This window comes from Humulus lupulus, chromosome 1 (assembly GCF_963169125.1).
Source record: "Humulus lupulus chromosome 1, drHumLupu1.1, whole genome shotgun sequence".
Taxonomy (NCBI): Eukaryota; Viridiplantae; Streptophyta; class Magnoliopsida; order Rosales; family Cannabaceae; genus Humulus; species Humulus lupulus.
In genome coordinates this window covers 32,644,504-32,659,696 of record NC_084793.1, presented here as the reverse complement: position 1 = coordinate 32,659,696, position 15,193 = coordinate 32,644,504, and the positions used below count along the sequence as shown (strand labels likewise).

The window sequence follows — 15,193 nt, the reverse complement described above, 5'->3', positions numbered from 1 at the left end:
TCCTCTTCTTGAAGTTGATAGATCCGAGATGGTTTATGTCGGTTGGTGCTATCAGTAGCACTTGGTCCAGTCAAAGTGTGAGATTTTTTTGTGGTTTCTTTGAGATATTCAAGAGCATCATCTAGCTCTTTTTTTAGGAATTCACAATTGCATAGCATTTCTACAAACTGGCATTCACGACTTGTGAGGCCTTCATAGAAGTAACTGACCAAACGCCAGTTCTCATAGCCATGGTGCGGGCACTGATTCAACAGATCCTTGAATCTTTCCCAGACTTGATAGAACGTTTCATTGTCCTTTTGGGAAAATGTGGAAATCTGTAATCTTAGACTATTTGTGTTATGGCTAGGGAAGTTTTTCAGAAAGAAATATTTTGTCATCTCAAAGAGTATAATCAACTTTTGGCTTTTTTCTTCAAGGAAAAAGGGAAGAACTTTAGTCGCACAAAATCGGCATTTTCAGCTCGGTTATAGAACGTGGTGACTACCTCCTCGAATTCTGTAATATGCACATATGGGCTTTCATTTTCCATTCCATGAAATGTGGGCAAGAGTTGAATCATGCCAGGTTTAAAGTATAATGCGGGCATATTAGGAGGGAATATAATGCATGAAGGCATGAAAGTGCGAGTAGGATAGAGATAGTCATTGAGAGTTCTTGGTTAGATTTCATCATTGCGAGCCGTTGCGAATGGATTTCTATCAGCTAAGGTTTGTGGAGAAGCAGGATTGGTGGAAGGAATTCCAGAAGGGGTGGTGGATGAATTGGAAGAAGTTTCACTAGAAGTTTCGTGATGATTCATCCACTATCGGAAAGCAGAATTAGATTTATTTTATGTTTTTTTTTTGTTAAACTTGTTCCCAGGTAGATTTGGAGGTTTTAGGGTAATCTCCAATGCCTTACTAGAACTCCCCGAGGTTACTGAGTACGTATGGTGGATCACAAGTTAAACCTTTTTCGACCAAACAACCTTTAAGCAAAGTGAAATTTCTTATTTTGATAGAACAACCTTGGTTTTCTTATATTACTAAGTTCAAAAATGTAATAGTGCAAAGTTATATGCTCAAAATATTCGTAGATCGATTGGGAAGGTTGGCAAGGCACCACTTTAGACCCACACTTGCCTAGACAGAACTCCCCGGGGCTCCCAGATAAGTGTGGGTTGTAATGCTATCACAAACCTTATTCAACAACCAGTCTTTCTAGACAAAACAATATCGATTTTTACCATTTGTAATATTGCACAATTGCTTCCAATACTAAGCGTTTTATGATTGAAATTTTATACAATTTTATGTTTTTTTTTTTCAAGGAAGAACTAAATTCTAAGGAAGACTAAGGAAAAAAAAGGAATGAAAGATGTAAACTAAGAACCTAAAGCAACAAAATAATCAACACAAAAAAAAAAATAAAGAAAAGAGAATTGAAGTGAAGATAAAATAGCAAGCTTAATCTCCTTTTTTTTTTTTACAAATATTTATTAAACTGAAAAAATAAAAAGAAATTAAGGGAAAAAAAGGAAGGAGAAATGAAATTAGGGTTAACTAAAAAGAAAAGTATAAATTTTTTTATATATATTTATATAATATTTTTTTTATGTATCTGAAAACTAAAAAAAAATTAAGAAATAAATAAATATATAAGTTTTTTTTTTGTTTTTTTGTATATATATATAATTATTTTTTTTAATGGGAAAGAAAAGAAAGATAGAGAAAAATATATATATAAATAACTAATTTTTTTAATAATATTCAAATTAACTAAAAATTAGTAAATAAAAAAAATACAACACACAAATGAAAAAAAAAATTATACTAACACAATATTCATACCAACAAATATACAAATAAAGTTACTAACATTTTAGTAAAAATTTCACTAACACTTTTGAAAACTGCATCCCCGGCAATGGCGCCAAAATTTGTTTAACGCCCAAAATGTGACAACCACTTAGCGGTAGTTGTAGTAAAAATTGGGCGGTCGATCCACAAGGAGGTAACCTAAAACCAAAAGATTAGCGGAAAACTAGAACAAAAAGTTAGTAACATTAAATAAATAGAAATGGAAATGAAAATTGTTGACTGTGTTTTTAGCCAACGACATGAGAACGTCAAAAACGATAAACCTTCAAGAGAATTTAAACAACACAGACAGTTTAATCAAGAAACGTAAATAACACACAAGATTTTATAGTGGTTCAGCCCCGATCAGTCGGTAATAGCCTAATCCACTTAGAGATTTTATTACTTTATTACACTCAAGATCAGATGAACCAGTGTCAACTGAGTTTCTTCAGTGTAAATTTTCAGGAATACAAAAAGGGTTCTCTCAAGAAGACGCACTTTCTCCCTTTGTCTATTTTGCAAAATCATCATGGTATAGAGACAGTTTGTTGAGTATCCTCGATTTGGTTGCGCTAGGATTATAATTTCGGTGATCGAACTCGGTGATCCGATTGGATGTTAGGGCTAGGGCCCTCGAACAAGATTGTCCGACCGGACACATGCATTAGGCTCCTTGGATATGCTCGGCTTGCACCATGCAAAACATGATCTGCTCGGACTAACTCATACTTCATCGCGGACACAAGGCATGCACTCTCCTCGGATGAGTGTCTGATCGGATGCATGCACTCGCGGACACAAGGCATGCACTCTCCTCGGATGAGTGTCCGACCGGATGCATGTACTCTTGGACATAAGGCATGCACTCTCCTCGGATGAGTGTCCAACCAGATGCATGTACTCTTGGACACAAGGCATGCACTCTCCTCGGATGAGTGTCCGACCGGATGCATGCACTCTTGGACACAAGGCATGCACTCTCCTCGGATGCGTGTCCGACCAGGCACACTCCTAGCCCAAGTACTCTCCTCAGACCAATGTCCGACTACACCTTGGACTGCTCCTCGGACCAAAGTCCGACCACGCCTTGGAATGCTCCTCGGACCAAAGTCCGATCACACCCCTTGGACTCCTCCTCGGACCAAAGTCCGACCACACTCCTTGGACTGCTCCTCGGACCAAAGTCTGATCACACCCTTAGAGTGCTCCTCGGACCAAAGTCCGACCGGACACACAAGGGTGTTGGCATTGGGTTTCTCGGGTGCACTTGGCTCGGACATGACACGGTTCCTCTTGGTTGGATGTAGAACCTTAGGCACCAAATTTATGGGCCTAGATCCTTGGACATAGGCGAGATGCTCCTCGGACCAACATGCATCCGATCGGCCATCTCAAGGTATGCTCGGACACCACATTTTTCAAATACTTTAAGCACCCTTAGGCACTCTTAGGCATTTTTTTGGGCACATGGCATAGCCATTTAAGTCCTTCCCTACAAAAGACCACCAAAGCACCTTGCTCGAATCTCCCATAATTTTTTTTTTTTTGAGAGATTGATTTCTGTCAATCAATCTTGGTGAAAACTTGACTTCTCCTCTCAAAGACAACTTTTCACTATGTAGCATTTACTTTGCATGCATTTTTTTTTATTCACTCCAGGGAAGTTGATCGATGATACATGCTTAGCCGACCAGGGAAGTTGTATCTGCCCTCCTGAGCAAGAAAACTTTGCACCTGATCAGCTAAACTTGTAGTTGTTGGCATTTATTCTTTACTTCTCTTTGTTAACTTAAAACATTCTAAGTCTCCTCTAGACTTAAAAAGTTATAAGTTTTTTGTGAATAGTAAAGTCACTCTGGTGTATGCCATATATTTTCGCATGGGTACTTAGTTTTCTAACTTAGAAATTCTAGACATTTCATAAGTCCATGCTAAGTATACTTTCTCACACTCTTATTGCTCTAACATTTTATGAGCATAATGTTTATGGTCACACGAATATCTGCTCCTAACTTGAAATTTTTAAACAAAATTCCAAGTTACTTAAGCTTTGTCAAACAAGTTAGCTTAATGGCTTTTTTGGACTTCGAAAATTTACAAGTCAGCCGAAAAACAGATATATTAATTCGTGCTCTTATTGCCTGTGTTAAATTATATACCGGTATATCCCATGTGCCCCCCAGGTGATTGAGGGTTGAAAGATTCTTAGTCACTTGCTACCTGACCGAAACTGTTCGAGCAGTTAATTACTCGTGAAACACATAGAATATATGGAAAATATTCTAGCAGTTGAACACTGCTTGAACATATCGACCAGTTGAACACTACCCGATTTTACCGACCAGTTGAACACTGCTCGGATAACTAACACACATGCATATTTGTAGCAAGGATCGACCACGCTGCGCGTAGTCTCTTTTATTACTCATAAATTAAAAAGGACAATACATGTCTAATAACGAGTCTTAAACAACCAAAATTGTTCAAAAATAAAATGACTGGTTAGCAAATAACCAGTTCATAAACCAAACTTAAATAACAAGTCTAACAACTTGGAATCAAGCTACCACTCTGAAAACGGTATTTAAAAATAATATATCCTTCGATGCTCTATGTGCACGCCACTCCAGTGATTCCTGATCCTAGCACTCCTACTCAGCATACTTCTCCTTTTGCTTCATTGCTCTCCTCAGCCAAGTGTGGACCTCCACATATAGTGTCTAAGGTAAAGTCCAAAGGTCCAAGCTGCAAGGGTGGAGATCTATGTCGCTTGAGACCAGAGTTGTTGCTACCTCCTTCTCCTTGGGGTGTCTCTGCTCGGTACTTCCTCAACTTTCCCGACCGGAGAAGAAATTCTATCTCGTCCTTGAGGTGGTTGCATTCATTCGTGTCATGACCATAATCTTTATGGAAGCGACAAAACTTGTTCATGTCTCTCTTCCTCATCTCTCTCCTGATGGGTGGAGGCTTCTTGTAGGGAACCTCTTCTTGACTAGCAAGATATATCTCTACTCAGCTAGTTAAGAGAGTGGTGTAGTTAGTGAATTGAGGCTCATACTTGGTTGGTTTTTCACTTGAACTCAACTTTGCTTTTTTTTCCTCACGGTGGTCATACCCATTATTTCCACGCTTCTTTCCACCATCACTAGGAGAGTCAGTTGATCTGCCCGGATTGTTTATGCCATTCTCCCCTTTCTCTATTGCATCATCCAATTTCATATATTTGTCTGCCCGGTCAAGAAATTGCTGCAGTGTTGAAATTGGATTTCTATGTATACTATCCCACAAAGGACTCCGATAAGTTATCCCAGCGGATATGGCAACCATCTTCCCCTCGTATCCTACAGCAGTTGCTCTATTGGCTTCTCTCATGAATCTCTGTATATAGTTCTTTAGAGACTCATCTTTTCCTTGTTTGATATCTGCCATGTGGTTGGCATAAACTGGTGGAGTCCAGGCAGTGCTGAATTGTCTACAAAACTCCTTCCTGAATGCCTCCCAAGAGGTAATGGAGTTTGGCTTAAACTTCCAATACCACTCCTGGGCAGTATTCGTCAAGGTGGTGGGGAAGACTCTACACCGATAGCCATCACTCACTCCGAGCAGTTCCATCTGGTCCTCAAACTTCCCAACATGCCTGATGGGATCTGCTTTTTCGGTATAAATTGGCAGTATCGGTGCTTTGTACTTTGCTGGTGGCTGGGCTGCTCTAATTCGAGCACAAAATGGGCTGCCACTCCGGTGGTCTATCGCATATATCTTGGAAGGTCGTTTCGACAAACCTTGCACTGCAACTGCTAGCATGTCAAGCTGGGCTTGGATGGCTGGTGAAACTGATGAGGTTCCAAGCTCTTGACCGCCTGGTCGGGCATTACCATCTGACGCGCCACCGTCAAGTATTTCTACTTGACTGGCAGGGCGGTCCAGATTTTGCCCTTCGACCGAGACGGTCCCCCTCTTGTTGGTGATAACATCCCTCAGATCCTTCTGAGAAGCATGCTCTCCTACCCGATCGAACACCGTACTCTTCGACTTCCCAGAGGGCTTATTACGCGGGACTTCCTCTCTCCTGCTACGCTACTGGTCAGGGTGTAGTGGAGGCTTCTTGGCGCGCTCTGGGCAGTTTTCTCCTCCTTGTGTGTTGTGGCCTCATTTTCCTTTGACTGGTTGGTGGGATGACTATCAGCCTCATCCCGACCATGCCCATCTTTGAACTGTGAAGTCCTCTTCTCTCTAGGAGCTTTATTTTGCTCCTACCCAGGTGGAGTCTTCTTACTACCCGATCGGTGACTTCCAGATCTTGAAGTTTCTGATCGGTGGCTCCTGGAGGGGGTCCTAGAGTGCTCCCTTTGTGTTGAGGCAGTGTGCGATCGGACTCCATCTTCCTCACCAGGTGGGTTATTACCACCCCTCCTTGGTCTATCATTGTTCTTACAACCAACCTCTGTGGTCCTTGCTCCTGGGGTGGCTGCTCCTCATGCTGCAACTTGGGCATTGGCTTGGGCCAACTGGGTAGCTGCCTCTAAAGCAAGTGCCGCTTCACGATGTCTCCAGTTGACCTCCTCATGTTGTTGTCTGAGCTCCTCGCTCCTGGCCTCCATATCGCGTCTTTGCTGCTCTAACGCAGCTCTCTACCTGGTCATTTCTTCAGCGAACGCCTCCTGCCTGGCGTGGAATTGTGCCATCTCCTCCTGGAAGGCCCCCATGGCCTCCTGGAGCTCTTCAACTTCTGGAGTCACGTCCTCGAGCACGACTCTAGGCTCATTCTCATGGTCTTGTGGGTTAGGACCTTCTAATCTAGCAGGCTCTTTAGAGGAGCCTGTCTTCTTGGAGGCTACATTTGTGTTCTTAGGTGCCATATTGCTTCAAGGACCGTCTGTTATTCTCTTCAGGCTCTCAATGAAAGCACCAAAATGTTGACTGTGTTTTTAGCCAACGACGTGAGAACGTCAAAAACGATAAACCTTCAAGAGAATTTAAACAACACAGACAGTTTAATCAAGAAACGTAAATAACACACAAGATTTTATAGTGATTCAGCCCCGATCAGTCGGTAATAGCCTAATCCACTTAGAGATTTTATTACTTTATTACACTCAAGATCAGATGAACCAGTGTCAACTGAGTTTCTTCAGTGTAAATTTTCAGGAATACAAAAAGGGTTCTCTCAAGAAGCCGCACCTTCTCTCTCTAGAAACTCAGACCAATTGTCAAATTGCCAAAAGTCCTTTTTCTGATCCCATTAACCCTTTATTTATAGGCTTGGGACCAGAAACTGATATCCCCTTAGGATCGGGATATTTTATTACTCATATTATATTTAAATTACACAAAATATTCAAAATACAACAGAATCCTCAATTTCAGCGAAGAATGAGGGATTCCCGGACGTGCCCAGACTGATTCTTGCTGAAGCCGTTTATGGGAATCTTGACTTAGTCCTCCTCTATCTGGTCGACCCATATCTTCTACTGACCACTCATGCAAGTGCTGGTCGGGCACATGCATGCTGGACATATGCAAGTGCTGGTAGGACATACACTTGCTGGTAGGACATGCACTTGCTGGACACATGCATAAGGACCAGACCCTTTGGACTCTCCTCGGACCAAAGTTCGACCAGTCACTTTTTGGGCTCTCCTCGGACCACATTCTTGGGGTCTCCTCAGACCAAGGTCCAACCACACCTCTAGGCTCTCCTCGGACTAAGGTCCGACCACACCTCATGGTTCTCCTCTCTTCTAACATGGCACTCTCCTCTAGCATGCCATGTCTCTCCTCTAACATGGCACTCTCCTCTAGCATGCCATTTCTTTATTTGGACAACCATGCACTTGTTGGACATACGCTTAAGGACCAGACCTTTGTCTCTCCTCGGACATGTGTCCGACCATGTCCTTAGCCTCTCCTCGGACCAAAGTCCGACCACGCCCCTTGGGCTCTCCTCGGACCAAAGTCTGACCACACCCTTGGGCTTTCCTCGGACCAAAGTCCAACCACGCCCTTGGGCTCCCCTCGGACCAAAGTCCGACCACGCCCCTTGGGCTCTCCTCGGATGCACTTGGTTTGGACGTGACACCTTTCAAGCAGTCAAAACTCTTCATCAGTCTACCGGGTCACTTTATCACAACTTTGAGGATTCAATGTATTTATTGACTATTTAATGTGTTTTTTACGGACCATGTACTGCCACTTGTCACCTCTATTGCCACGTCATCGATATCCAATTTTTTGGGATAACAAAAATAGATTTGGATTTTTTTTTTTTTTTGTGTTTTTGGTGAAATGAGACAAGTCAAATGAAATAAAAATAAGATGTAATCAAAGGTTGAAAAGTAGAAAGGTTTCAAGAATCATACATATGCTTGTTTAGTTACTTAGTTACTTGATTTACAAAACTACACAAGTAAATAGTTCACATCCCAACATTTACTTGGAAAATCTAACATTAAAGCCCATATTCTTTTCTAACAAAAGTTCATTTGAGTTATAAAGTTCTTTACTTAGGAGCACAATGTTAATCTTATGAAAAATCTAAAAATGACAAAATATCCAAGGGCAATAATGCAATAAAATATTAGACATAAAATTATGTATCAATATTACTTTTACTAATTAGTTACACATAGAAAGAACATGACTAATGTTATATATTATTAGCACAAGTAAATAAAGATAACAAAAAAGTGATGAGGATGAAAGAACATAAACAACTCATATACATTATATTAAGAACATAGTAAATCAAAGTAGCAAAATAACATCACTAGCATATGGAATCATCCCTAACCTTACTAGGAATATCAGACCTTTATGCTCATGGTTCTCACAAAATTCTAAGAAGAAAGTATGAGAAGAAAGTGAGTAGAAATTTTTCTATAGTTTCTTTACTCTCAAAATTACATACTAAATGTGAAATGAGAGTCCTTATTTATAGAATAAGAAAATGACTAAAAAGAAATTAAATTACAAATGGGGTTTGCAAAATAAATCTAAAATATTAATAATAAAATATGGTTTTGAACAATCAAATCTTATTATTAATATTAACCTAGCTATTTTAGTGAATGGTCATTTTGCCTTTTTTCTAAAACACCACAAAATGTGAGCTTTAAAGCTCAAAACGGGAGGACCAAGGCCCAACATGCACAAGAAAATGAGCTAATGGGTGGCTGGTGGTTGCTGGACTTTTGACCAAGCACAACCAATCAAAACACACCACCTAGACGCTCAAAAGCTGAGAGGAAGGAGCTGGAGTGCGGGTCGCTCGCAGGTTGTCAGGTGGGGCGCAGGTCGAGGCCAGGTCGCTGAGGCGTGGGGCTGCTAGGAGCATGGACAAATGGTGTGCACTGGAGGTAGTACCTGGGCGACAAGTGGCAGGCTACGAGAATGACACCTGGCAGGCTGGAAAGCACCAGGAGCTGGAGAGGATGCGGGCCTGGGTTGCTGTTTGGGCTTTCTTATTTAAAAAATGCCACATTTTCTTTTCTGTTTCTTTAATTTTATTTGTTTCTTTCTTCTTTCTTTTTTTTTTCTTTGTTTATTAGTGCCAAAAATATCAAGTAAATCCTACAAAATAAAACAAACTAAATTAAAAATAAATATTTTTATTTATAAATTAAATCATATTAATTCCATGAAAATATTAATTAAAAATTAATTTATTTTGGCTATTAAAATCAATAAATGTGTATTTTCGGGCATTAATCAGACCACGTATACTTGTGTGCATATTTTACTTGACCACCATGGCTAAGGTTTCTCAGAGGAACTAGGGTTAAACCATATTTTTGCCGCTTAGGTCGGTGGGTTGCAAATTTTGAATTGTAATTACTCTTTTGGAACTATAAACAACTTTGTAAACGTTTATTATGGGATCTCATGTAAAACTTAACATTTTAACGAGACATCTATTCATTTTGACCGAAATTTTTAACCCTGGACCGTTAATCACATTTAGTTGCACGTTTATGGCCAAATGACTCATTTAGCGAGTTGAGCACTATTTAAAATACACAGTGTAACGGTCTTGGCTAACCAGGGCATTGCACTCTTCTCACTCCACTTACATAGGTGAATACTAAACCAACGAGCTGTACAATTATCAAATCTTATGACAATTTGGGAGATAAACTATGTATATATATGATATATGTAAACTCTCTCTTCATTATTACAATATGCCTATTTCGCATCACCATTTGGCGTCATTCAACAATGTTACCTAACATTTTTAAAGGGAAAGGACTATAGGCATCAGTTATTGATTGACACCTATAGAGCTCACATTTTAAGTATAAGTGTCAAATGATCGTGACTGATGCCAAAACTAAAGGGCATAAGGGTCCATCAATCACTGACGCCTAAGTTTGTTTGTTTTTTCTTTTTTGAAAAAAAAAGAGACAAGCCCAACAATGAAATATAAACTAAAAACCCTGTCCCTAATACAATATATATGACAAAGTAGTCACCCTCCTCAAAACTCTCTCTATTGCTCAATGATTGAGGCAGTTGGGGGTTAGCTACAACAGATTGTGCAACGAGGGTTGTGGATAAGTTCGTAGCAATGGCGAGGTGAGAAGAGCTTGATTTTAATAGCAATATAGAGTGACGTCAATACTAAGACCTATGAAATTATGTTTTTAGTAATTACCAAATTAATTAAACCATGTGAATTAATTAAAGTGCGAAATGGTAATTAAATGTTTAAATAGATTTTAGTTTTGTCGGTAGAATCCGAACTTGTCACGACAGAAACTGAACACAGTAAAAAGACAGTGCAAAAACAATAAAGAACACAATAAATTTTTACAAGGTTCAGAAACCCTTTCGGATAACCTACTCCTTGGGGCCACGCCTAGAGAATAAAACCAATTAATAAAGAATCACAAGTACAAAATATTGACTTAAACAAAACAAGACTCCCACTTGAGATTTGCCGCAACTTTGTTGTACTTCTCTTCACTAATCTGATCTTGATTGAAACGCTCAACCACTTGAAGTCCCTTCAATGGCCAGCAAGTGCTTGCATCCTCCCGACGCAAGACTTGTAAAAATCCTCTCCCGAAGACTATAAAAGTTGTGTTCAAATTACAATGTGTATTCACTCATGAATGTGGTATAAACTCACCACAAAAAATAAACACTCATTTTTTCACAAGATCACGTGAATACTATAATCTTGAATACAAATAAGGAACTCTCACAAATATTATAAAACACTCAAAAATTATGCATCTAAGAGTTCACTTTTTCTCAATGCCTTTAGAGACCTATTTATAGAGTCTGTTTCGTGCTCATAAAGGCTAAGAAGCAATCTCCTAATAAAAACAAGAATATTTGAAGATATTCTTAATTGATGAAGAATTGCCTTTTTTAGAAGATTGTTGATCCGACAGATACAATTTTGGTGGAGACAGCTAATACATGTGTCGGATCAAACTGCTCAAGCTAGAAATAATTATTAATGAAATCAAAGATTTAGTTTCCTGAATTTTAATATCTTGAGTTGCACGAATAATTAAAGTCAAATATTCCAGAAATGATTTTGAATAAGTACAGAATATTTGCTTTAAATAAACAAGATATATCTTCCATTTATAAACAATTGTCATAAAATCAAGCAAAATAAGGAATGTAAATATTCTGAAATTCAAAGAAAATGAAAGTGAAAGTGAATTCCGAAAATCACAATAAAAAGAAAACAAAAAATAATCTTTTAATTAAAAAGATATTTCTATAAAATATGTCAATTTTAAGATTTACAACCTACAACCTCAATTGCGCAACTAATGCCTAATATTTTGGACTTAATTAGTTGATACCAAAAATACTTTTTCTAGTAGTGCTTTCTCTTTCTTTCCAGCTATTATCATAAAGACACTCTTGTGAGCTTCATTCAAGCTCACCATCATCGTTCTATGACGGCGCAAGGTGTATTTTTTCTTTTTACTTATTTAAACATCTTACGTTATTAATTTCCCCAGGACTTTCACGGTCGACTATCTCCTTTTCATTAATGTAGGTTGTTGGTGTCCATCTTCAACAAACTCAATTGTAAATTTGTGCTTCTACAGTTGGTTGCTCGCATATATAGTATGTGCTTGTTTTCCTATAAGATAAGTGAGGCTGCCTCACTTTGTTTGATACTAGGAATATTTTGAGGAATTGAGTCCTCACACACTAGTCCTCACACACTAGCTACTCATGTGCTCATGCAAGTGTATTTTGTATTTTTTTTTAAATTTAATCATATGTATTTGAATTTTACATACTTCTTCATATAAATATAAATTTATATTTCTTAAATAACAATTTCGGAAAATTACTGGAGTATGGCAAAGCGATTCCTATTCAGGTCATCATTAAGATGATTTAAGAAAGATATGCCAAGAATATGATATGGATAGGATAGAACCAGCCGCTGAATCCAACCAAGGATTTCAAAAACCAGCAACTCAAAAGCTTGCTAGAGAAATTGACAGAGTACTCGTCAGCGACAATCTCTAAAAGAATTAAGGCAGAGACAGCTTTGGATGGGGAGGCTATGGCAATCCAATTTGCGCTTCAATGGGCACGAGATAACAGATGGAATAGCATAGCAATCCTCTCTGACTCAATCACTTTGGTCCAAACTCTCAACAAACGCCAACTACTTCTAGATTGGAGGTTGGGGCATAAATACATCTTTAGACTGATTTATTGATTGTAACTTTCTTTTTATTAGTAGTATGGGCTATTTACTTTCTGACAGGTTAGCAAAAGATGCTAGGAAGGTCTAGCATCAATTTTGGACTCTTTTGAACATAATTCAAGTATTTAACAACACCCTCAAGAACGCAATGCTTTAGTTTACTGAAACCGGATGTTTCTATCAAAAAAATAATAATAATTTTGGGGAAGAATGTGAGCACGTGAATGGAAGCATGCCGGTTTCATTTTAGGTTTTAATAACAAATGTACCATATTAATTTTAAATCCATCCTCCGTGTATATAACTGATAAATACTACTAATTTTTAAAGAAATTTCTTTTATAATAATTGAGTGACGCAATTGATAATTGGAAATGATGGCGTAAGTGAGGATATGTCACTAACTCAATGGTCCCCACCTACTAAACATTATTAAGTTCTGGAGAAACCCTTCTAGTTTGGAGGCACACAAGTTAATTAATATTCACAATATAGAGAAAATCTTGGCTGGCACAATCATTTGATATAAATTTTTTAAAAATATCATTCTTTTATCATATATCTTTACACACTATAATTGCTTGTACAAAAGAAAATCCAAACTTACTTAATAGTTTAATTACTTGTTTTGAGATAATTTTCTTTTTTTAAAAATAAATAAATAAATTTTCCCTTCTTCAAGGTGGATGTTTCTGTAAAATAAAATCTTTAGAAGATAAATATTTGAAGATTATTTCACCGTACTCGTAATATTCCATAAGTTTATATACCACATAAAATTGAATGAGATTTGAATTTGTGAGAGTAGATTTAGAAGAGTTTAGATTAGGAGAATGTGAAACTCAAGTGTTTAAATAAGGATTATTCTTAAATTAAGTTAAAACATGGTATTCACTTAGAAACACAACTCTCCAAGCTATCATAAATAAATTTACCAAATAAGAGTTAGATTTAACATTATCATTCCCACGCAACTAAACTCTCGTACCAAATACACCTTAAAGATTTATTTTAATAATTAATATTAGGTATCGGTAACTAATTATTAATGTTATTTTATGTAGTATTAGATACTTTAAGGTGTCAAATAACAACACTCAAAAATTATAGTGTATAATGATTGTGCATAGATACTTTAAGGTGTCAAATAACAACATTCGAAAATTATAGGGTGCGTCGGGTGCAAGATAAAGAATAATGTTTTGTTATATATGGAATGGGGGTGAAATTCTTGAGAAAGTGCTCCACCTTGTGATGTAAAAGTTTTTGCTCCACTCAAGATTTTTCCATATACATATATTATTTAAAAGAGGATGATGATGCCGATAACGAGAAAAACGAATGAAAATGACTGAAAACGAGTTGTGCCTTATTTTATACTCACTCCTTCACGCTTCACCCTCTCACGGGATAGTTAGACCAAGTCTCCCAGAAGCAACCACGAACCAACCAAGAAATCACCTTTTTTTTTTCTTTTTTTTTTTTTTTAAGAATAAAACAAAAAAAAAAAGATAATAAAGTGAATTATCTATGCGTGTGAGCAGACCATATCATTTATCACTACTGCCACTACTTCTTCCCCAAAATGGATATGAGAAAGGAAAACGTCAGTAAGAAGAGGAAGCTCAGCCATGTAGTAGCAGAGAACTACAACAACAACAACAACGATGATGATGACGGCAACGAAGAAGAACAGAAAATAGAGAAGTTTTATGCTCTCATCAGAAGCATGAGAGAGGCTCGTGACCGTTTGATCAAGGGACCCACCTCATCAGACGATCAAGCAACACGTACTGATCATCATCTTCTTCAGGCAGAGAATATGAAGCCTAATTCTCAATCTTGGAAGCCTTCGTTTGAACGTGAAGACTTCATACCTAGTAATGCTAATAATGACCGAGAGGTTCTTACGTCTAATTTCAAGGTCCCTAAGGCTAAGCGAAGTTCCCTCACTACTACTTTTCTTGGAACTTCTTCTTCGTCTACTGCCAAAATTTGCAGCCGTGATTCTGCACCTGATCATGATCTTCATCATCAAAACCAAGTTCGTCACACAAACAATGTTCAAAACCAAGTTCGTCACACAAACAATGTTAGTTCCAAAGGGCCCTTAGATCTTAGCCTTTCTTTATAGCGTTTCATATATATATATATATATATATATGTAGTATTGCTCCGATTCGTACGAATTATGTTTGTATGAATGTTTTATTATTAATGCCTTGCTTTGCATGAGTCAGACGAGTAGACAGTATTAGAGATTGCCAGACTTATTACTTAATATCGATGTATAATTAATTAATTTCTTGGTTATATGTCCATGCAGATGCAGGGATTAAATTAAGGGTTTTTTTTTTAAATAAAAAACTGAGATAGATTTGTTAAGGACAGGAATTAGGATGTTGCCGGAACAAGTTCATGTTTGCCGGAACTGAGATAGATTTTTTATTTTTTATAATTACATATATTGACTATGAAATCCACCAAAGATTATTTTTTTTAAGCAAAACATCAGTTACAATCATCATATATTTAGCTTTCTACTTTCATTTTTATTGTAGTGTACATAAAAGAAAGGAAATATTGATATATTAATAGGATTATATGTTATTAATTTATTATATAATTGGATTTGAGATGGAATTTTATAGATTGT

At 37.6% G+C, this 15,193-nt stretch overlaps 1 protein-coding gene and 1 non-coding gene across 2 annotated transcripts; both read left to right on the top strand.

Annotated features, from left to right (window-relative positions):
• Positions 1-225: 225 nt before the first annotated feature.
• Positions 226-332, top strand: LOC133813639 (small nucleolar RNA R71). Its single transcript, XR_009884646.1, has one exon. It is a non-coding gene; the product is annotated as a small nucleolar RNA R71 (small nucleolar RNA).
• Positions 333-14,052: 13,720 nt separating this feature from the next.
• LOC133790549 (uncharacterized) lies at positions 14,053-14,892 on the top strand. Its single transcript, XM_062228216.1, has one exon. It carries the CDS (start codon positions 14,123-14,125, stop codon positions 14,669-14,671), a length of 549 nt encoding a protein of 182 aa, XP_062084200.1. The 5' UTR covers positions 14,053-14,122; the 3' UTR covers positions 14,672-14,892.
• Positions 14,893-15,193: the final 301 nt, after the last annotated feature.